The 23,733-nt window shown below is 48.1% G+C and overlaps 1 protein-coding gene across 5 annotated transcripts in view; it reads left to right on the top strand.

The window, feature by feature from the left end:
• The window catches only part of osbpl1a (oxysterol binding protein-like 1A), a 255,127-nt gene that overhangs the window by 146,023 nt on the left and 85,371 nt on the right, over positions 1 to 23,733 (top strand). For all 5 annotated transcript variants that reach the window (XM_085992230.1, XM_085992229.1, XM_085992232.1 and 2 more), the window contains one exon: positions 2,002 to 2,161. In XM_085992230.1, the coding sequence (XP_085848356.1) occupies positions 2,002 to 2,161 (160 nt within the window). The remainder of the gene's footprint in view (positions 1 to 2,001; positions 2,162 to 23,733) is intronic.

The following is a 23,733-nucleotide window of genomic DNA, read 5'->3' as shown; positions in this document are numbered from 1 at the left end:
GCGCTCTCTCTCTCTCTCTCGCTCGCGCTCTCTCTCTCGCTCGCGCTCTCTCTCTCTCTCGCTCGCACTCTCTCTCTCTCTCGCTCGCGCTCTCTCTCGCGCTTGCACTTTCTCCTCGCGCTTTCTCTCTTGCTTTTGCCCTCTCTCGTGTCTTCTCTCTCTCTCCCGCGCTTGCGCTCTTCTGCTCACAATTGCTTTAGTCCTGAAGTTGGAAATATCACCTGGGCCTTTGGTGATGATTTTTTGCAGCTCCTGTAGACACAATCTGTATATGTACGATAGAGAGCTGCATGATGGGAATTGTTTTCGTCCTGTGACCTGCAATACCTAAAGCACACCATGACAACTAGAAACTGAGCCTTCAACTTGGCTGCATTCCCAGCTCCTGTTGGTCTATTCTGTGCGAGTGAGTTGCTTTGTAGCAGTTGCAGTTTCCAGTCTGCTCCTGTGGCACTAAGATACCTAGAGTACACTGGATGACCCATGTCACACGGCAACCAGGCAGAACATTTGCAAGTAGCGATCATTTATGAATGGTGGGGTGGGGGAACGGGGAGAGAAAATTCAAATAAATATACTTTATTTTCAGCGTTTTTTGTAGTTTGAGCCAAAAGTTGTTTGGATGAATTTTATTGTGTTGCGGGGGACTGGTTGCACTGGGGTCAGAAAGAGGATTTTTCAGTTGCTCTGATTGAGCTCAGACATTGTGGTTGGAGTTACTGAGCCAGGCAGCCTAGACCATGGCAAATGATGCATCTGTTTATTATATACTGATTGTCATTATTCTAGTAGGTTGATTTTAAAAAAAATAAATAAAAAAATCATTCTTGGGACGTGGGCGTCGCTGGCAAGGCCAGCATTTATTGCCCATCCCTAATTTCCCCTCGAAGGTATGAGCCGCCGCCTTGAACCGCTGCAGTCCGTGTGGTGAAGGTGCTCCCACAGTGCTGTTAGGGCGGGAGTTCCAGGATTTTGACCCAGCGGCAATGAAGGATCGGAGATACATTTCCAAGTCAGGATGGTGTGTGACTTGGAGGTGGTGGTGTTCCCTCGCGCCTGCAGCCCTTGTCCTTCTAATTGGTAGAGGTCACGGGTTTGGGAGGCGCTGCCGAAGAAAACTAACATGAGAAAAATAGATTCAATCATAAGATTAAAATTGTTTTTCATCCCTTGATCTATTTACACATTAAACAGCAATAATGACATACAAAAAAATGTTGTAGATTTTTTTAGTTTCCTAATGCCACCTTTTTAACTTTTAAGTGACCAGTTTTGGAAAAGAGTTTCTTTAATTTATATCTGATTATTTTTCTTTTGTTTTCATCAAAATCTTTTTTAAATATCTTTTTTATTATATCAGTATTGTAGGCCTGACCTACCAGTACCTAAAGTCATTAGACAGGCATTGGAAGCTCCATTGCAAAGCCAGCTCAGCTGAAGGAGTTGGCATTGGATTCCATTGACGTCAAACCGTGCTCACTTAAAATTCATGAGCAAGAACGTGTTTTGTATTCTGCAGTAAATGTGGGACTTTAATGAGCTGGTTCTGGGATGAAAATCATTACTGAGAACTGACTATGCAGAAATTTGCTTGTAATTACTTTTGAGTTTTTTTTAAACTTAAACCGTATTCGACAAATATTTAGTGTGTGTTTACTGCATAGGTTTTTATTTCTACAAAACACATGGAGAAATTGGTTTTTAAAACAAACCCATGTGTTCGTGTTGCATGTAATTTAGGAGAATGGGCAAGATGAAATATTTTGCTCATTGTGGTTTAGTTACATTTGAATGAATCTTCAGCACTGGTTTTGAGAATCGTAGTACAGGTATACAAGTAAGGATCATTTATATTTGGGCAGTTACCAGAAGGAGTCTGTAAACAATACTGCACAGGGTCAGGTTTCACAGTTTGGTACAGAGTGAATGGTGTCAGTTGTTACCACTGTACGGTCTTGCTTTGCAAAGTGCTGTATTAACATGGCTTGTTTTTGAACTCAGATTCTGACTCTGCGGACTCTTTGAGTGGACTTGAGACTGTAACGAGCCATTCAGCTGAGGAAGAACCTTTGAACTGTAGCAATACCGAAAGGTCAAATATGTCTGAGCAGAAAAAGCATGGCAGCAGTCCGCCACAAGCCAATGGCATCACAAAATACAGGTAAGCCAGTAATGTTGAAGAACATAGCTTGTTAGATATAGCCGTAATTGTACCTGGAGCTGCACAATGCCCTCCAGCCAAGCCAAACAAGGTCTACCACAGAGTATATTTGAATAAAAGAGTTGAGAGAAAATTGTACTTCATATTCTGCTTCACATACATTAACATCTGTGGAAGCAAAGACTTGGTTCTCTGTTACTTTTCAGTTTTTAAACCACACGGCTCTACTTTTATAAAATACAGGTTATTCAAATGTGGTACCCTAGAAAAATAAGCTAGCATTATCAAAAAATGTGAGTGTTTCTAGGATAATTTTTTTTTTAACTTGTGGAATGTTTGATACCAAGGTATCGCTGCAACACAGAGGCCTAAAATAATCTTTATTTCATCCCGAGGGTGTAGTCTTAATTTCTCCCGTAGTTTGATTTTTGCATTTGTTTTTGAATTGGAATCATTCTATCTGATGGTGTAGACATGAATGTTTAATACATGGGCCAAATAGACAAGGTGAGTTGAGAATATTTTCTGCAGTATGTTGGCCAAACTGTGCAAAGAATAAATGTTTAAAAGTAATGGATTTAAATAGTGGAAATGCATTTTTTTTGGTTTTTATCTTGCAGCACAGTTGAAAGACTAAATTTGATCGCAAGGCCTAAATTTTAATGAACTGTAAGAGATACTCCGTTCTCTAGTATCACCATTCTCTTGGTGATCTGATTACCTCTTCATTGCTTGGTACTGTTCTTTTCGATTATAGAATGCATGACTTTAATGATTATAAACATCATTTATTGCATTTGGACTGTACCTGACAAATGTTAAAGGACAAACCGTTGTGTTAAGATTTTCTCGCCTCTTTCCTTGCTCTTGAATGTTTTGGATAAGTGGCATGGTCTTAGTGGTACAACGTGATTTCAAAATGATATAATCTAATTAATCCAAGTTATTTTCTGTATTGACAACATTGGTTGCTTGCCAATTAGGTTAATTAGGAAAGTGTATTGATTGTCTGTAGCAGACTCCACCTATAGTCCTATGTGGCACACACAAATCATTGAACATAAGACGTCGGAGCAGGAGTAGATCATTTAGCCCCTCGAGCCTGCTCCGCCATTCAATAAGATCACGGCTGATCTGATCTTGGCCTCAACTCCACTTCCCTGCCCGCTCCCCATAACCCTCGACTCCCTTATCGTTCAAAAATCTGTCCATCTTCACCTTAAATATATTCAATGACCCAGCCTCCACAGCTCTCTGGGGAAGAGAATTCCAAAGATTCACGACCCTCTGAGAGAAGAAATTCCTCCTCATTTCCGATTTAAAAGGGTTTCCCCTTATTCTGAAATTATGCCCCCTAGTTCTAGATTCCCCCACGAGGGGAAACACCCTCTCTGCATCTACCCAATCTTATATGTTTCAATAAGTTCACCTCTCAGTCTTCTAAAACTCCAATGAGTATAGACCAACCTGCTCAACCTTTCTTCATAAGACATGCCCTTCATCTCTGGAATCAACCTCGTGAACCTTCTCTGAACTGCCTCCAATGCAAGTATATCCCTCCTTAAATAAGGAGACCAAAACTGTACACAGTACTCCAGGTGTGGTCTCACCAACGCCCTGTACAGTTGTAACAGGACTTCCCTACTTTTATACTCCATCCCCCTTGCAATAAAGACAAACACTCCATTTGCCTTCCTAATTACTTGCTGTACCTGCATGCTAACTTTTTGTGATTGATTAGGTTAGAATACTGGAAGTTTATTGATGAATTTGTACGCTGAGCAAGGTGCGGATTGTCAGTGCTAGTATATGGAACACTTCCGCTTTTGGTGCCTACTTTCAACATCAAGTGCTGCTGGGTGACACATACCATGGGCATACGCATAATGAAACTCCTTGCTCTTGCCCCACAATATACTTTACTCCACATCATCTTTCCCCCTAAGGTGCAGGCCGCACAGCCGCGCATCAGTCCAGAGACAGCTCACAAGCTGGAAGAGATACCGAGCATGTGTGGCCGCGCAGCAAGTTTAAAGGGACCGCGCACGACAATAAAAATTAGAGGGAACATTGCTCCACACTGAGAGGACCCCCCACTGCACTGATACGAATTTCTTCACCACTTTTACCAGCCATCTAGCTGGCTGCTGAGTAAAGTTGCCAATTTGTGTCAAATTATGGGCAGATTGCTGGTGTGGGAGCGCATACATTGTAAGTTGAGTTCAGACGCACTCCATGTACAGGAAACTCTTTTTTTTTTATCCGGGACCGGCGTGGTGCCGGTTTATCAAAAAGTCCGGATTACAGAGAGTTATAGTTAAAAGGTACGAGAGCTCCGTACACAGCAACAAATCCAGGCTTCCCTGTTGCTTAGCAACAGCTGCAGGAACCCCGGCCACAGACCAAGCGTCCCTGTTGCTTAGCAACAAGTGCAGAAACCCCCGATTACACAGCCAAGAATCAAGAAACGGCCACTAATATGAAGAAAAACTTACCTGAACCTACTCCTGAATTTTGCCGGTTAACCGAGATTTCCGGTTGTTTGGGTGCCGGTAAATCGAGAGTTTCCTGTAGAGCCCTTGCACTTAGCTGAGACGAGATCTTCATTCCATCTGTGTGAGCTGGTTTTAGCTCCAGGTGCCAAAAGTAGAAGGATCGTGTGCTAACTCCACTGTGCCTCCTATTACGAGACTCCCAAAACAAGCGCTCTGCTCGGAGCTCCAGCACGGCAGGAGAGCCCCAGGTGGGCAGAGGAAACGCTTCAAGGACACCCTCAAAGTCCCCTCGGAAGAAGTGCAACATCCCCACCGACACCTGGGAATCCCTGGCCCAAGACCGCACAAAGTGGAGGAGAAGCATCCGGGAAGGCACCGAACACCTCGAGTCTCTTCGCTGGGAGCAAGCGCAGGCAGCGGAAGGAGCGCACGTCAACCCAAGCACCCCACCCACCCACCCCTTCAACTACCGTCTGCCCCACCTGTGACAGAGACTGTAGGTCCCGCATTGGACTCAACAGCCAAATATCAGAGCAGAACTATGTTGCACATTTAATAAGGTAGTATTACAGAATTAAAGAAAAAAATAAAGTTCGGTACTACAAATGCAACAGTTTGCAGTTATATAGAATGTTTAAATGTATTGCAAGGCCCCAAAGTTCAGCACAAGATGCATCAGACCCAGGGCAGGAATTGGTGAAAGAGTTGGGTGAGGAACGTGGGAACCGTGAGGTGACCGAAGATGACATTGAAGATGTAGGTTTTGGGGAAAGATGTAGCGGAACACAGGAGCTAATAGAGGGAATTCTCGAGAGTACAAGGGCAGATTGGCCGAAGACTGCACCGCCATGTTGGAGCAGATGGTCGTGGAGGGAGGGAGGGAGTGAAAACGTAGTGTGGGTCAGGATTAGGAGAGTGAAGGGTGAGCTGGGACACGCGGCTGGAGGAAATTGCAGAGATACAGTGGAGTAAGGCCACAGGGATTTGTGAAAGAGGATGAGGCAACAGAGAACCAGTGAGGGTCAGCAAGAACAGGGTGATGGGCATAACGAGACTTTTAGTATGGGATTGGATGGCAGAATTCAGGGAGGTTTGGCGTTTGTACAGGGTGGAGCTTGGGACATTAATGAGCAGGCTATTCAAGATGTCGAACCTGGGGATAAGGAAGGGATGATTGATTTTGGGTAGAGATGAAGGCAGCTGATATTAGGTGAAAGTAATCAGACTTAAATGTATTGGATATAATGGCCTAGAAATTCGGTTGGTAGCACCAGCGATTAGTGCCTAAAGAGCCCGAGAATTGGGACGTTACCCAGTTTTCAGGCGGGGCGCAGTGAATATAGCGCCACCTCCCATATTGAGTATCCTTTTAGCGCTGGCGCTAACACTTTGCGCGCGCCCACGGGCACAGGCAGATCATGACGTCATTTCAGTGTGCAACGCCTTTTTGGTGCCCCGGACCAGAGATTCGGTGGCGCCCGCAACCTTTCCGCCTGGCGCTATTAGTGACAGTTGGATGGAACGTTCCCAGGCCCTTCTCGGACTCGGGGGGGGGGGGGGGGGGGGGGGGGGGCGCTCTATTTAAAGGGGACAGCACTAGTATAAAAGCTGCAGCCATTTGGGCTGGCCATTCTGATCGTTGCTGGAGAGAGTTGCTGACCTTCTGTTGGACAGTAATTTTCTCATTGAGCCTTCGGAGGCACTGGCAGCTTGAGGGCCCAGCTCCCGAGCTGGTGATGCAGCATCTGAAAGCAGGGAGGTGGAAAAGTGGCTTTAGCAAAAGGACAGCTTGGCAGCAAGGGATGCCAGATTGCGGCAAGGCTATGACATGGGTCCACAGTGAGAAAGCATGCTGGCGGGGGGAACAAGTGGAAGGAGACAGTTGTAAAAGGTGAGAACCTTACCATCACTGTCGACAATGGGGTCGGCAGCTGCAGTGGTTACAGGACCACTCGGACGTCCTCCAAGAATCTGGTGGACTCTCTCCTCGAGATCCGTGAGAGTGACCACTTGTGGAGGTCCTCCATCGGTGCGAAGCTGGTCTTTGCGAATCCTCGCCAGCTTGGACTGCAGGGGAAAGGAGGAGAAGTTATGTTACATGATGCCCTGAGTGATCATCTCATGCCCCCCATGGTGGAAGAGCCCTTACATGACACCTTGAGTCAAATGTGCATGTGTGTGCCCAGAAAGGGCCATGGGTGCTTGCTGGCAGATGGCCAATGGGGCACAGCCCACCCTGCAGCCATAAAGTCAGGTGCAAATGAAGGGATGCAGAAGTTTGCAGAAACAACACTCACCCTGACGACCCGAGTGAGGTCGTTGAATTTCTTTCTGCATTGGACAGGGCTCCTGGTCACCATGCTGCTGGAGTTGACCCTCTGGCATACATCCCTCCAAGCTCGTCAGTAGTCCTTATGATTCGGCCTCGTGCCATTGTCTGGGTAGAGAACATCTCGCCGGCGCTCCACTGCAGCCACCAATTGCTCCAGAGCCTCATTGGTGAAGCGCTCTGCTCTCTGTCTCACCTTCTCCATCTGGTCCAAGTTTTTAGCGCCAGAGAAGGGCCTGCGCCGATTCTGAGGCCTGCAAGGTGCAGAGTGTGGATGCTGAAGCTGACTGACCTACCCCTTTAAGAGCTGGCCGGTGCCTGGAAGTCTCGTGGTCATCGGTAATTGAGAGCACCTGCGCTGTGCCCGTCCGCTCCGATATTGGGTTGCGCCGGAAGTTTAGCACCTTAGGAGTCCCGTGTAATGCCTGAATTCGCGCCTCAATCACCTTTAGGGGCGATGCAACCCAATATCGCGCCAGGTGGCGATAAGTTGCGTCTGGCTATAAACTTTGCGCTGCGCCAATTCTAACGCCCCAAGCGGGGCTGTACCCAATTTCTAGGCCAATGTGTTATGCTGAACTCAAGGTCAGGCAGGTTGTGCGCCATCCAGTTCAGCCTGGGCGTGCCACCAGGAAGTGGGATGGAAGGTGGGAAGTTTATGATGGGAGCCCAAGAAGTTGTTGGCAGATAAAAGTTGTGAAAAGTGGTGACTTGATGCTGCACAGACAGTTGGGCAGCATCAAGTATAAACCTCGATTGAATACTCAAGTCTGGCTTGAGCCCACAACAATGAGACTCATGCAAGAGTGCAAGGAACTGAGCCAAGCCAACACTTTATGATGGAGCACGATATAAATCGCATGATATTTTAGGCCTTTAGGCTTAAAGTTCCCCCCAAATGTTCAAGTTTTGATTCATCCTCAGTAAGGGAATGGGAGGGATAGAGCCCATTGCCCCCTCCCCTGCACTTTGGCCATTTTGTGGGGAAAGAGCCCCAGATGTTTAGGAATGATCCCCTTTGGACACGAGTATGAGCATTGTGCTCGAAATCCTATGATTTGACATAGTGAGCCTGTTTGTCAAACTTTGCAATCGGTTATAACATTTTCTAATTCGTGTTCTAACTCAGTAAGAGCTTCCTACTCTGCCAGGTGAAAGATGTGGAGCTGACCCTTTTGGAGAAGTAGCACCACTTGGGTTATCTGAAATACTGGGAGCTGGGGAGGACCGGGTCTTGGCCCCCTATGGAGACACGACGTCTCCTCGCCCAAGGAGGGAAAAGAACCATCATTCCTGCTATCTTAATATGGAATTTCTGCATAATTTTAAAAAATAGTTTAGTTTTTTGTTTTCTCTCAGTGTTATAGTTGTGGCTTTGATCATTTCAACCAGAGACTTCAGAAATGGCTGCCACCGGCCACACCATTGGTCTGGGTGGATTCTGCGAGCCACCCAAGGGACACGGCACTGGGTGCAGCTGAAACGCGCACTGTGACAGAATAGAAGGTTTGTCTTAGTTACGTGGCTAACCAGAGAAGTTAAAGATAGTATTAGATTAAAGGAAAGAGGCTCATAATGTTGCCAAAAAGAATAGTAAGCCTGAGGATTGGGAGGATTTTAGAATTCAGCAAAGGAGGACCAAGAAATTGATAAAGAAAGGGAAAATAGAATGTGAGAGTAAACTAGCGAGAGACATAAAAACAGACTGTAAAAGCTTCTATAGGTATGTAAAAAGGAAAAGATTAGCGAAAGAAAATGTGGGTCCCTTACAGGCTGAGACAGGAGAAATTATAATGGGGAATAAGGAAATGGCAGAGAAATTAAACAAATACTTTGGGCTGGATTTTCATTGAGGAGGCGGGGCTACAACTTTCGGGGTTGTAGTCCCGCCTCCATCGAGTTGTGGCCAACCCACGAGATTTTCACTTGATTGACCTTGTTGAGCCCGCAGCAGGCCAATTAAGGGCCACCCGGCAACAGGTGATGTCACAGATTGACATTTCAGCTGTCAGAGATTTTGACAGATGAAATATCAGCGTTTCACAGCTGTTTGAAGCTGTCAAACACTGACAATCTGTCCTCTAAGTTAATTCCTTCCTCTCAGGATGATTTAGAGATCTCTCCGGAACAGAAAGCTGAATGCTGCAGACTTTGACAGATCGCGGCCATTCTGCTTTCTGTGCCGGTGAGATGAGAGACTCCCGAGACCTGAAGGAAGGAAGGCTGTAAAGGTAAGAAAAGGTAAGTAAAACTTCTTTAAACACTTTACACACACCAAACACACTTACCTCTGCACTCGTGCACCCATCACTCACTTGAACACCGGACATCTCGACCCCTCCAAGCCCTTCAGCCCGACGGTCCACCTCGCTAACTTGGTGTGGTTTGGAGCCGTCGGGAATCCCACACTTCACCAATAAAAATGGGATTAGGCTAAAAAACTGCCTTTAACAGGCAGTTAATTGGCACTAATCCCCTTCCCGCCTCAGGGAGGTGGGTCCCAGCGCGGGTTGGGTACCCGCCTCCTTTGAAATTGGCTTGGGGACGGGATGGGTTCGTGCCCCCCGATTTTGAGATTTTAACCCCCCACACGCCTCCAATCCCGCCTCCACGGCCCAATGAAAATCCTGCCCTTTGTGTCTGTCTTCACGGAAGAAAACGCAAAAACCTCCCGGAAATAGTTGAGAACCAAGGGTCAAGCAAGAATGAGGAACTAAAAGAGATTAGTATTAATAAAAAAAAATTACTGGAGAAATTAATGGGATTGAAAGCCGATAAATCCCCTGGACCTGATGGCCTACATCCTAGGGTTTTAAAAGAGGTGGCTTAGAGATAGTGGATGCATTGGTTGTCATTTTCCAAAATTCCGTAGATTCTAGAACGGTTCCCACAGATTGGAAGGTAGCAAATGTAACCCCACTATTTAAGAAAGGAGGAAGAGAGAAAACAGGGAACTACAGACCAGTTAGCCTGATATCAGTAGTAGGGAAAATGCTAGAATCTAAGGACGTGGTAACAGGGCACTTAGAAAATAATAATAGGATTGGGCAGAGTCAACACGGGTTTATGAAAGTGAAATCATGTTTGACGAATCTGTTAGCGTCTTTTGAGGTTGTATAGATAAGGGGGATGCGGGGGATGTGGTGTATTTGGATTTTCAGAAGGCATTCGATAAGGTGCCACACGAGGTTATTCAACAAAATTAGGGCTCATGGGATTGGGGGTAATATACTAGCATGGACTGAGGATTGGTTAACGGACAGAGAGTAGGAATAAACAAATCATTTTCGGGGTGGCAGGCTGTAACTAGTGGGGTACCGCAAGGATCAGTGCTTGGGCCTCAGCTATTCACAATCTACATCAATGATTTGGATGAGGGGACCAAATGCAATACAGGAAACTCTCTTTTTACCGGCACCTAAATAACTGAAAATCTCTCTTAACCGGCAAAATTCAGGAGTAGGTTCAGGTAAGTTTTACTTCATATTAGTGGCCGTGTAACCGGGGTTCCTGGATCTGTGGCCGTGTAACCGGGGTTCCTGGATCTGTGGCCGTGTAACTGGGGTTCCTGCACCTGTTGCCATGCAACAGGGACGCCTGGATCTGTGGCCGTGTACGGGGCTCTCATACCTTAGTAAGTATACCTCTCTGTAATCCAGACTTTCTGATCAACCGGCACCACGCCGGTCCCGTCGGTGCCGGATAAAAAAGAGTTTCCTGTATATCCAAGTTTGCTGATAAAAATCTAGGTGGGAATGTAAGTTGTGAGGAGGATGCAAGGAGGCTTCAAGGGGATATAGACAGGCTAAGTGAGTGGGCAAGAACATGGCAAATGGAATATAATGTGGAGAAATGTGAAGTTATCCACTTTGGTAGAAAAAATAGAAAAGCAGAGTATTTTTTAAATGGTGAGAGATTGGGAAATGCTGGTGTTCAGAGGGACCTGGATGTCCTTGTACACGAATCACTGAAAGCTAACATGCAGGTGCAGCAAGCAATTAGGAAAGCAAATGGTATGTTGGCCTTTATTACAAGAGGATTTGAGTATAAGAGTAAAGACATCTTACTGCAATTATATAGGGCCCTGGTGAGACCACACCTGGAGTATTGTGTACAGTTTTGGTCTCCTTACCTAAGGAAGGATATACTTGCCATAGAGGGAGTGTAACGAAGGTTCACCAGACTGATTCCTGGGATGGGGGGTTGTCCTATGAGGAAAGATTGAGTAGACTAGGCCTATATTCTCTAGAGTTTAGAAGAGTGAGGAGATCTCATTGAAACATATAAAATTCTTACAGGGCTTGACAGGGTAGATGCAGGGAGGATGTTTCCCCTGGCTGGGGAGTCTAGAACCAGGGGTCACAGTCTCAGAATAAGGGGTCGGCCATTCAGGACTGAAATGAGGAGAAATGTCTTCACTCGGAGGGTGGTGAATCTTTGGAATTCTCTACCCCAGAGGGCTGTGGAGTCCCAGTCGTTGAATATATTCAAGACAGAGCGATAGATTTTTGAATATTAAGGTAATCAAGGGATATGGGGATTTGTTTTTAAATTTGTTTATGGGATATGACGTCGCTGGCAAGGCCAGCATTTATTGCCCATCCCTAGTTGCCCTTGAGAAGGTGGTGGTGGTGAGCCGCCTCCTTGAACCGCTGCAGTCTGTGTGGTGAAGGTGCTCCCACAGTGCTGTTAGGGAGGGAGTTCCAGGATTTTGACCCAGTGACGATGAAGGATCGGCTGATACACTTCCAAGTCAGGATGGTGTGTGACTTGGAGGGTAACTTGGAGGTGGTGGTGTTCCCATGCGCCTGCTGCCCTTGTCCTTCTAGGTGGAAGAGGTCGCGGGTTTGGGAGGTGCTGCCGAAGAAGCCTTGGCGAGTTGCTGCAGTGCATCTTGTAGATGGTGCACACTGCAGCCACGGTACGCCGGTGGTGGAGGGAGTGAATGTTTAAGGTGGTGGATGGAGTGCCAATCAAGCGGGCTGTTTTGTCCTGGATCGTGTCGAGCTTCTTGAGTGTTGTTGGAGCTGCACTCATCCAGGCAAGTGGAGAGTATTCCATCGCACTCCTTACTTGTGCCTTGTAGATGGTGGAAAGGCTTTGGGGAGTCAGGAGGTGAGACACTCACCGCAGAATCCCTAGCCTCTGACCTGCTCTTGTTGCCACAGTATTTATGGTGCAGTAAAGTAGAGTTGAGGTAGAAGATGAGCCGTGATCTTATTGAATGGTGGAGCAGGCTTGAGGGGCCGAATGGCCGACTCCTCCTATTTCTTATGTTCTGAGTTACCGCATTTAAAATGGAGGCAGTTCCCATGCAGCTTAAAATGGAGGACTTGAGATCACCAATCTCCAAGGATGGACAGATTATTTTTGATCAGGCTTTAGTGATATAAAGGCTCTTCTTTGGTGATGGTCTGTTTAAAATGCTAATTAATCATTGCAAGGTGTAGGCAGCTGAGCATACACTGAGTGTATTTTCTGAGATCCTACTTTAATGATTACAGCAATTTGCTCGCATAATACTGTATTCTAATCTCCAGGAAAATATTTTGGACAAGCCTCTGTCGCTGGACAAAACAGCATTACCACTTCGATACACTGTTTAATTCAACTTGAGCATTCCTATCTTCAAAGGGAAACGCGTGCTTTAAAAACAGCAGTTTTCACCGTTTAATTTTTTTTATTCTAAGCATGTCAAAAGAAATCTTGCCTTTTATATAAACCTTTTCAATTCCTTGGGACATCCCAAAGCACTTCATCCACTTCTTTAAGTACTTTAGAATGCAGCTACTGTTGTGATGTAGGCTTTATTGAAGTCGATTTGCATTCGGCAATAATTTCTCTTTTTAGTGGTGTTTGCTGCAGAATATATGTTGGTCAGGATACCAGAGGAACTCCCCTGCTCCTCTTCGAGTAGTGTCATGTCATATGGTTTAATGTCTCATCGAAAGACAGTACCTCTGACAGTGTAGCACTCCCTATGGGTAGAGCTCCCGCCTTTAAATCAAAAGGTTGTCGGTTCAAGCTGCATTCCAGAGACTTGAGCACATAATCTAAGCTGACACTTCAGTGCAGTACTGAGGGAGCGCCACACTGTCGGAGGGGCAGTACTGAGGGAGCGCCTCACTGTCGGAGGGGCAGTACTGAGGGAGCGCCGCACTGTCGGAGGGGCAGTACTGAGGGAGCACCGCACTGTCGGAGGGGCAGTACTGAGGGAGCGCCACACTGTCGGGAGGGGCAGTACTGAGGGAGCGCCGCACTGTCGGAGGGGCAGTACTGAGGGAGCGCCGCACTGTCGGAGGGGCAGTACTGAGGGAGCGCCGCACTGTCGGAGGGGCAGTACTGAGGGAGCACCGCACTGTCGGAGGGGCAGTACTGAGGGAGCGCTACACTGTCGGAGGGGCAGTACTGAGGGAGCGCCGCACTGTCGGAGGGGCAGTACTGAGGGAGCGCCGCACTGTCGGAGGGGCAGTACTGAGGGAGCACCGCACTGTCGGAGGGGCAGTACTGAGGGAGCGCTACACTGTCGGAGGGGCAGTACTGAGGGAGCGCCGCACTGTCGGAGGGGCAGTACTGAGGGAGCGCCGCACTGTCGGAGGGGCAGTACTGAGGGAGCACCGCACTGTCGGAGGGGCAGTACTGAGGGAGCGCTACACTGTCAGAGGGGGCAGTACTGAGGGTGCACTGTCGGAGGGGCAGTACTGAGGGAGCGCTACACTGTCAGAGGGGGCAGTACTGAGGGTGCACTGTCGGAGGGGCAGTACTGAGGGAGCGCCGCACTGTTGGAGGGGCAGTACTGAGGGAGCGCCGCACTGTCGGAGGGGTAGCACTAGTGTTATAATTCCTTTTGGCTCTGCCTCCACACTCTTCCCCCAAAATTTGAGTTTGGGATATATGGATCCATGGAAAACAAAGTTTTGAACGAGTCCTTCAGCATGGAATGCACTGATTGGAGGATGGTGGCTAACTTGCTCAGATATACGCTTGAATCCGAGATCCTGCCTGTGAATAAACAGGTTGTTCATTACCATAATGTGATAATCAATGAAAGGTACAAGCAGAACTACCTCAGAATGCACCAGTAACCTTAATGTGCATTGGAATTTAGTATTGCACCGCCCAATTTTAGTCTTAATGCTCACATCTGCTGTGGACTATACAGTTCATTGAGCCGTGTCAGCTGTGGCTCAGTGGGCAGCACCTTCGCCTCCGAGTCAGAAGGTTGTGGGTTCAAGTCCCACTTGAGAGACTTGAGCACAAAAATCCAGGCTGACACTCCAGTACAGTGCTGAGCGAGTGCTGCATTGTCGGAGGGGCAGTACCGAGGGAGCGCCACACTGTCGGAGGAGCAGTACTGAGGGAGGGGCCGTATTTTGTATGAGATGCTAAACCGAGGCGCTCTCTGCCCCTCAGTTGGACGTAAAAGATCCCATGGCACTATTTTGAAGAAGAGCAGGGGAGTTCTCCCCAGTGTCCTGGGCCAATATTTATCCCTTAATCAACATCACTAAAACAGATTATCCGGTCATTATACCATTACTGTTTGTGGGAGCTTGCTGTGCGCAAATTGGCTGCCGCATTTCCTACATTACAACAGTGACTTCGTACTTCATTGGCTGTAAAGCACTTTGAGACGTCCTGCGGTCATGACAGGCGCTGTATAAATGCAAGTCCTTTTTCCCTCAGTACTGGACTGAAATGTTAACCTAGATTAACGAGGTAACTATCAATGTTGAGTCGGGAGGGCTAGAATCCAGTAGGCCTTCAGGAGGTGCAGCGTTCGTCTGCACTAATTACAGTTTTAGATCCATTGTCACTCTCAGAATATGGAGGGAGCCAAAACTGATTTTGCCAGTGGCCCTTGTGTAACAATTTCTTCGGCAGCACCTCCCAAACCCGCGACCTCTGCCACCTAGAAGGACAAGGGCAGCAGGCGCATGGGAACACCACCACCTCCAAGTTCCCATCCCAAGTCACACACACCATCCTGACTTGGAAATATATCGGCTGTTCCTTCATCGTCGCTGGATCAAAATCCTGGAACTCCCTCCCTAACAGCACTGTGGGAGCACCTTCACCACACGGACTGCAGCGGTTCAAGAAGGGGGCTCACCACCACCTTCTCGAGGGGCAATTAGGGATGGGCAATAAATGCCGGCCTTGCCAGCGACACCCACATCCCAGGAACGAATTTTTTTAAAAAGGGTCAGGATGGGATTGGACAATCTCCATTTGATATTTTTCCCTAAAGCTAAAGGGGGAAGAGAGATCTATCGGGAAGAATTTTTAATGGAAGACACTGACCAAATAATCTGATGCATTGTACAAAAGGTCTTCAAACTCCGATTTCCCCAATGCTGTTTTTTTTTTAAATTCCCACTCTATCCTGTATTTGTGTGTTCAGGGAGATTTGTTGTAGCTGAGCCATATGTAATGGTACCGCGTGGACATCAACCTGTTCCTCGTGAAGACCACAACATATTTGAATAGGTTCGAAAGTAGGTGTTTTTAAACAAAAACAGAAAGTGCTGGAAACACTTGGCAGCTTAGTCGGCATCCGAGAAGAGAACAGGCAAGTTGATGTTTCAGGTGTAACCTTTTATCAGAACTGGGGGGGAAAAAATTACAGATGAGCAGGATTTAAAAATGGACAGAACAAAGGGGAAGGGGGGAATGCACGTGTGAGTGAGGAAGTAAAATGCTTAAAAGGAAATCAAGAGATGGTTAAATGGCTGCAATGATATTAAAGTGAGATGTTGGGAAGAAACCGAGATTTAACAGACACAACAGGTGAATAATGGAGGCAACAATAGAAAATGCTGGAAATACTCAGCAGGTCAGGCAGCATCCGTGGAGAGAAACAGAGTTAACGTTTCAGGTCTGGGACCCTTGAGGCAGCTGTCTCCAGCTTCTGGTACTGTTCTACCAGCAATAATGCCTACTCTTGTAGCTGTGAAGCTCCTTGGGATGTTTAACTATATTAAAGGTGCTCTATAAATGCAAGTTGTTTTATCTCCTTGCTTGTACTTGCTCATGGTGTTTGTTTCAGTGGCAAAACTCAAATGTAGACATTTTTTGTGTACCATACCTTTTATTTAGATATCTAGAGCTTCCTCTAGTGGTGCCTATTTCATCTTAATGGGGCATGTTTAAGCTGGAAAAATGCTTTTCTTCTAAATTTCCAATTCTGAATTATGCGCCTCATCAGGATAGGTTTTGCTGCCTGCCACGGGAATGTGGAGGCATCGTCTCAGGATAAGGGGTCGGCCATTTAGAAAGGAGAAAGAAAGACAGACTTGCATTTCTGTAGCGCCTTTCACACCCCCACTGACGTCTCAAAGCACTTTACAGCCAATGAAGTACTTTTTGAAGTGGAGTCACTGTTGTAATGTGGGAAACGAGACAGCCAATTTGCACACAGCAAGCTCCCACAAACAGCAATGTGATAATGACCAGATAATCTGTTTTTAGTGATGTTGGTTGAGGGATAAATATTGGTCAGGACACCAGGGAGAACGCCGCTGCTCTTCTTCGAAATAGTGGCATGGGATCTTTTACGTCCATCTGAGAGAGCAGGCGGGGCCTCGGTTTAACGTCTCATCCGAAAGATGGCACCTCTGACAGTGCAGCATTCCCTCAGTACTGCACTGGGAGTGTCTGTGGTAAACCACTGTTTGTATTCCTGTTTGTCCTGTTTGTATTCCACTGTGTACATGCCTGGACATGCCTCGGCTGACTCCTCCCACAGGTCCTAGTATAAAGGTGACTGCTCCCCAGCCCTTGGTATCCTGGACCGGTCGACCACTCGAGGCAGACCTCCATTCTGTTGTTAATAAAAGCCTTTAGTTACTCTTCTAACTCTGTCTTTTATGAGTAATTAATAGCGCATCAATTTTATTAACAACATTTTTATAATGGAGAAGATCCTCACACCAGCATGCCTGGACTTAGATCATCGGGAGGCGGGCTCATCCACCAAGTTTACTCACTGGCTTAAGTGTTTCGAAAAATTCCTGACCGCCTCCGAAGCAATCAAATCGGACGAGGACAAACTGGATGTCCTGACTTCCAAAGTGAACCACCGAGTGTACTCGGTCATCCAAGACGCGACCTCGTACGCGGATGCTATCAAGCTCCTCAAGGACCAGTACACGCGCCCAGTGAACGAAGTGTACGCCAGGCACCTCCTGGGGAGTCGTAAACAACAACCTGGGGAATCGACCGTGGAATACCTTCAGGCACTGTCTGTGCTTGGCCGGGCCTGTGGTTGTAAGGATGTAAAGGCCGCCGTGTACACAGAGGAACTTATCCGGGACGCTTTTGTAGCGGGCCACAGATCCAATTACACACGACAGCGACTGTTGGAGCAGAGTAACCTCGACCTCAACAAGGCCTCTGAACTCGCACTATCGTTGGATGCAGCCTACCAGGGCATGGATGCCTACTCCTCTGCACCGTGGACGCCGCGGGGAATGACAGCCTGGGACACGGTAGGACCGCCTCATAGCGCCGTGCCACCCCAGCCACACCCCAACAACGGCCCAACTACCGCAGCAGTGTCCCAAGGCCAGACAGCAGTGCCCCAAGGCCAGAAATGCTACTTCTGTGGCCAGGCAAAACACCCCAGAGCGCGCTGCCCGGCGAAAAACGCGATCTGCTCGGGCTGCGGGAAGAAGGGACACTACGCTAGCGTCTGCAGGGCCAAAGCCACCCCGAACTCCAGCAGCGCCGCGTGTGGGCCATGCGGGCCGCCATTTTGGACCTCCCCGGCCGTGTGCGAATCACCGGTACAGCAGCCATTTTGGACGCCTCCAGCCACATGGGGATCATGGACGCCGCCATCTTGGACGACAGCCGGGACGCAGCAGGCCCCCGACACCGCCTCATCTGATACCCGCAGCGACACACCGACCCCTACGCTGGCATCCGTTACACTGGACCAAGCGAGACCGCACCAACTGGCCAGTTCCACAATGGACATTAAGGTAAATGGTCACGATACAATCTGCCTTTTTGACTCTGGGAGCACGGAGAGCTTCATCCACCCCGACACGGTGCGGCGTTGCTCTCTCCCAGTCCTGCCTGCGCAACAGCGGATTTCTATGGCCTCCGAGTCCCAGTCGGCGGACATCGGCGGCTACTGCGCGGTGACACTCGTAGTAGACGGGACCGTGTACGATCATTTTAAACTTCTGGTCCTGCCTGACCTCTGCGCTGCCGTCCTGCTGGGGTTAGATTTTCAGTGCCACCTTAAAAGTGTTACGATGGCGTACGGTGGACCCCTACCCCCACTCACAGTCCGCAGCCAGCAGCTTCCAAATTGCCCGCCGCGCACCAGGTGCAACCTCTCCACACTCAGAGTCACCCCCCCCCCACTGTTTGCTAACCTCACCCCCGACTGTAAGCCCATCGCCACAAAGAGCAGGCGATACAGTGCCGGGGACAGGGTTTTCATTAAAACCGAAGTGGAGCGGCTCCTGAAAGAAGGGATTATTGAGGGCAGCACCAGCCCCTGGCGAGCCCAGGTTGTGGTCGTTAAGACCAGCGAGAAGCAGCGCCTGGTCATCGACTACAGCCAGACAATAAATCGCTACACCCTGCTGGACGCCTACCCACTCCCCCGTATAGCTGATATGGTCAACCAGATCGCGCAGTACCGCGTCTTCTCGACCATTGACCTGAAATCAGCGTACCACCAGCTCCCCATCCGCCCTGAGGACCGCCAGTACACTGCCTTTGAGGCAAACGGCCGCCTCTATCACTTCCTTAGGGTTCCCTTTGGCGTCACCAACGGGGTCTCCATCTTCCAAAGGGAGATGGACCGGATGGTAGATCAAAATGCGTTGCAGGCCACTTTCCCATATCTGGACAATGTGACCATCTGCGGCCGTGACTTGCAGGACCATGACGCAAACCTCTCAAAATTCCTCCGCACCGCCCAACTCCTAAACCTGACATAACAAGGAGAAGTGCATATTCCGCACAAACCGCCTCGCCATCCTTGGCTGTGTTGTGGAACACGGAGTCATCGGCCCCGACCCCGACCGGATGCGTCCCCTTATGGAACTTCCACTGCCCCACTGCCTCAAGGCCCTGAAGAGGTGCCTAGGGTTTTTCTCCTATTACGCCCAGTGGGTCCCCTACTATGCGGACAAGGCCCGTCCGCTGATCAAGTCCACCTCTTTTCCCTTGACGGCAGAGGCCCGCTTAGCCTTCCACCGTATCAAGGAGGACATTGCCAAAGCCACCATGCACGCAGTGGACGAATCCATCCCCTTCCAGGTGGAAAGCGACGCGTCCGACTTTGCCCTGGCCGCTACCCTCAATCAGGCGGGGAGACCCGTGGCCTTCTTTTCACGAACCCTCCAAGGCCCGGAGACCAGACACTCCGCTGTTGAGAAGGAGGCCCAGGCGATTGTGGAGGCTGTGCGTCATTGGAGGCACTACCTGGCCGGAAAACGATTTACCCTGCTCACTGACCAGCGTTCAGTTGCTTTTATGTTTAACAACAAGCAGAGGGGCAAAATCAAAAATGACAAGATCTTGAGGTGGAGAATCGAACTTTCCACCTACAACTACGAGATCTTGTACCGGCCCGGGAAGCTAAATGAACCCCCGGATGCGCTATCGCGTGGCACCTGCGCCAGCGTGCAGATCGATAGACTACGGGTCCTCCACAATGACCTCTGCCACCCGGGGGTCACCAGGTTCTTCCACCTCATCAAGGCCCGCAACCTGCCTTACTCTATTGAGGAGGTCAGGACCATGACCAGGAACTGCCAAGTCTGCGCTGAGTGCAAACCACACTTTTATAGACCAGACAGAGCCCACCTGATAAAAGCCACTCGCCCCTTCGAGCGCCTGAGCGTTGATTTTAAAGGGCCTCTCCCCTCCTCCGACCGCAATGTGTACTTCCTCAATATTATTGATGAGTATTCCCGTTCGCCTTCCCCTGCCCGGACATGACCAGTGCCACGGTCATTAAATGTCTGAACAACCTCTTCACCCTGTTCGGCTTCCCCAGCTATATCCATAGCGACCGGGGCTCATCGTTTATGAGCGACGAACTCCGTCAGTACCTGCTAACTAGGGGTATTGCCACAAGCAGGACCACCAGTTACAACCCCCGGGGGAACGGACAGGTGGAAAGAGAAAATGCGACAGTTTGGAAGGCCGTCCTGCTAGCCTTAAAGTCTAGGGGCCTTCCAACCTCCCGCTGGCAGGATGTGCTCCCCGATGCGCTCCACTCTATTCGGTCACTGCTCTGCACTGCCACTAACGCCACCCCTCATGAGAAAATGTTTGTCTTCCCAAGGAAGTCCACATCAGGGACATCGCTACCGCTATGGCTGACGTTCCCAGGGCCGGTCCTACTGAGAAGACACGTGAGGACCCATAAAACGGACCCCCTGGTCGAGAGGGTCGACCTCCTCCACGCCAACCCCCAGTATGCTTACATCGCATACCCGGACGGGTGGGAGGACACAGTCTCCATAAGAGACCTTGCACCCTCGGGGACCACAGTAACCCACTACCACCCCCCCCCCCCCACGATCCGATATCCAGCCCCAGCAGACGGCAGGCCTGGGCCCCGCGACCCGCTCGACATCTACGAGGACGACACGCCTGTGCCACAGCCTACGCTGGACTCGACGCCGGAAGCTTCACTACCCCTGCCGTCGCCACGCCGATCACAGCGGCAGACAAGACCTCCGGAGAGACTCCAATACACTAACTTTTAATACACTTCACCCCGCCGGACTCAATTTTAAACAAGGGGTGAATGTGGTAAACCACTGTTTGTATTCCTGTTTGTCCTGTTTGTATTCCACTGTGTACATGCCTGGACATGCCTCGGCTGACTCCTCCCACAGGTCCTAGTATAAAGGTGACTGCTCCCCAGCCCTTGGTATCCTGGACCGGTCGACCACTCGAGGCAGACCTCCATTCTGTTGTTAATAAAAGCCTTTAGTTACTCTTCTAACTCTCAGTCTTTTATGGGTAATTGATAGCGCATCAGTGTCGGCCTAGCTTTGTGTGTTCATGACCCTGGAGTGGGACTTCAACCCACAACTTCCTGACTCAGAGGCAAGTGTGCTACCTACTGAGCCACTGAGTTGAGGAGAAATTTCTTAGCTCAGAGGGTTGTGAATCTTTGGAATTCTCTACCCCAGAGGGCTGTGGATGATCTGTCATTGAGTATATTCAAGGCTAAGCTCGGTAGATTTTTGGACTCTAGGGGAATCGAGGGATATGGGGGATCGGGTGGGAAAATGGAGTTGTAAAAGTTCAACCATGATCTTATTGAATGGCGGAGCAGGCTCGAGGGGCCGTATCACCTACTCCTGCTCCTAATTCTTGTGTTCATTATACGACATCTAAAGGCCAATTTTTTAGTGAATGTATAGATGCTAGGGTTCCGACTAATGATGTGGAGAGCACAATAATGCCACAAAATATCTGAATTCCGTGACCTGTAACTAAAACATAGATGTAATCTACTGTTGTACTTGGAGAAACTTCAACTATTTCAGCCAGGTTTAGTGTTGACATTCCCCAGTGCTGTGAAGTGTAAACATTCTCAATGTTCTCGAGTATTCTGCTGAGCAGGGAGTGTACTGTGGACACGGGTTTTCAAGGCAAATAAAAGTACGTTGCTGCAAAGCTCGATTCTTTTTGTTAGAAATTTTAAGAGAAATTATTTTCAGAATCCATTTCAACTTTGAAAATTGCAACAAGGCTTTTCTTCCAAGATACGATTTTAAAAGTATATAATATAAATTAAGATGTAAACAAATTAAGGCGGTCCTTCAATTCTGCTTAGTAAAATTTAGTCTCTGCCAGGGGTAGCAATTGCAGCATTAGTGTAGATCTCTGTACCTACAGAGTAGGGAGGGGACAACCAGCCAGGATTCCAGCTCTTAAAGGCATCCTAGTGATGCATGCAGGAAAGTGCGGATTGGGCGAAGGCAGGACGAGACGGTGTGGTACAACACCATTTGAATATCCTACGATGCTTGTTGTTGAGGCTCACTTATGCAGGATTGGTTAGCTGGCTGAAGTACTGAAAAGCTGCCAGCACCTGCAGGACAGTGTCCACCACTGGTTCGGCCTCAACTGGAGTATTGTGTCCAATTCTGGCACCGCACTTTAGGGAGGGTGCAGAAAGGATTTCCGAGAATGGTTCCAAGGACGAGGGACTTCAGTTACGTGGATAGACTGGAGAAGCTGGGGTTGTTCTCCTTAGAGCAGAGAAGGCTGAGAGGAGATTTGATGGAGGTGTTCAAAATCATGAGGGGTCCAGATAGAGAGAAACTGTTCCCGTTGGCGGGATGGTCGAGAACCAGAGGACACAGATTTAAGGTGATTGGCAGAAGAACCAAAGGCGACATGAGGGAAAACTTTTTTACGCAGCGAGTGATTAGGCTCTGGAATGCACTGCCTGAAAGGGTGGTGGGGGCAGATTTAATCACGGCTTTCAAAAGGGAATTGGATAGGTACCTGAAGGAAAAAATTTGCAGGGCTACGGGGAAAGGGCGGGGGAGTGGGACTAGCTGAGGTGCTCTTGCAGAGAGCCGGCACGGGCTCGATGGGCCGAATGGCCTCCTGTGCTGTAACCATTCTATGACAGAGTATCTAATGAGAAAATTGGAGGAAGAATGGGGAAATTAGATATTAGATATTTACAGCAATTGAATACAAAAACTGCATATTTTAAAATCTGTATATTTATTTTGTAAAATTTTTTTAAAGTTTAAGCCATGGCACTTAGTGGATTAACCACATTTAGAATTTTTACAGTCAGTTTGAAAGTATCTTGGAGGTGAAATGACTGAGTGTGTTTAGGGTTGGGGGGAGGCTCTTAAATGTCTGTTATGTCTTCAATCTATCTTCGAATGTGTCATGTTCTCCAGATGATGCTTCACCACAGTCCAGTTCAGCGATATGCAGAAATGGAGCCAGTTTTGGAGAATTAATTGTTCCCCTTTCTAGTTTGAATTGGAGAACGGGGAAAGCTTTTTTGGTGAACGTTTTTTTTTTGATGAATGCACTTTGGTAACTCGTGACCAAGCGCTGGAGATCTGTTGAGAAACGCAGGTCCAGTCCCAAAGTGGGCTGTTGGAAACCCAGTCCCCTCAATGAGTAAATTTTGTTTAAGTCTCCGCTGGGCATTTTTGCAAAGCTAGCAGGTGTGAGAAAGCAGCGAGACGGGGGCAGTTTAAACTCTTCAGTACTTTTATTCCTCGGATCATTTTCTTTTAGGTCCGTGCAATTACCTTTAAAATGAATTGCTCCAAATCAAAGGAAACCCGTGGTTTGATCGCCTTGCTTTGCAGACCTTCAGATATTGAGACTATCTGGCATACCCGTGGTTTGATCGCCTTGCTTTGCAGACCTTCAGATATTGAGACTATCTGGCATAGTAGCAAGGAAAAAATGGAAACCCGATCTCTCTGGAATATCTGTAATTTGAAACTGACCGCGTTGAAGTACAATCTGAAAATGAAACTGAGACCGATGTGCAGTGTCAATGCTATATATAAATAATACAGGTGATGTGATGATGATTCTTGTGCATTAGCAGGACAGCTCTCCAGAGGATCGTTGTTTAATATTCACCCTATTTTTTTGTGTATATTGTAAGAAATTCTCATTTAGATTTATAAGCTTAAATAAATTTTGTACAATAAAATGCAGTAAAATCAACTCGGTACCAAAATGCTTTTGCTATATATTTATTAAACAAT

The sequence above is a fragment of the Somniosus microcephalus genome, chromosome 7 (genome assembly GCF_052327205.1).
Source record: "Somniosus microcephalus isolate GS21.2 chromosome 7, FLI_Smic_1.0, whole genome shotgun sequence".
Lineage (NCBI taxonomy): Eukaryota > Metazoa > Chordata > Chondrichthyes > Squaliformes > Somniosidae > Somniosus > Somniosus microcephalus.
The sequence above is the reverse complement of the archived record's forward strand: the minus strand, read 5'-3'. Positions and strand labels throughout refer to the sequence as shown.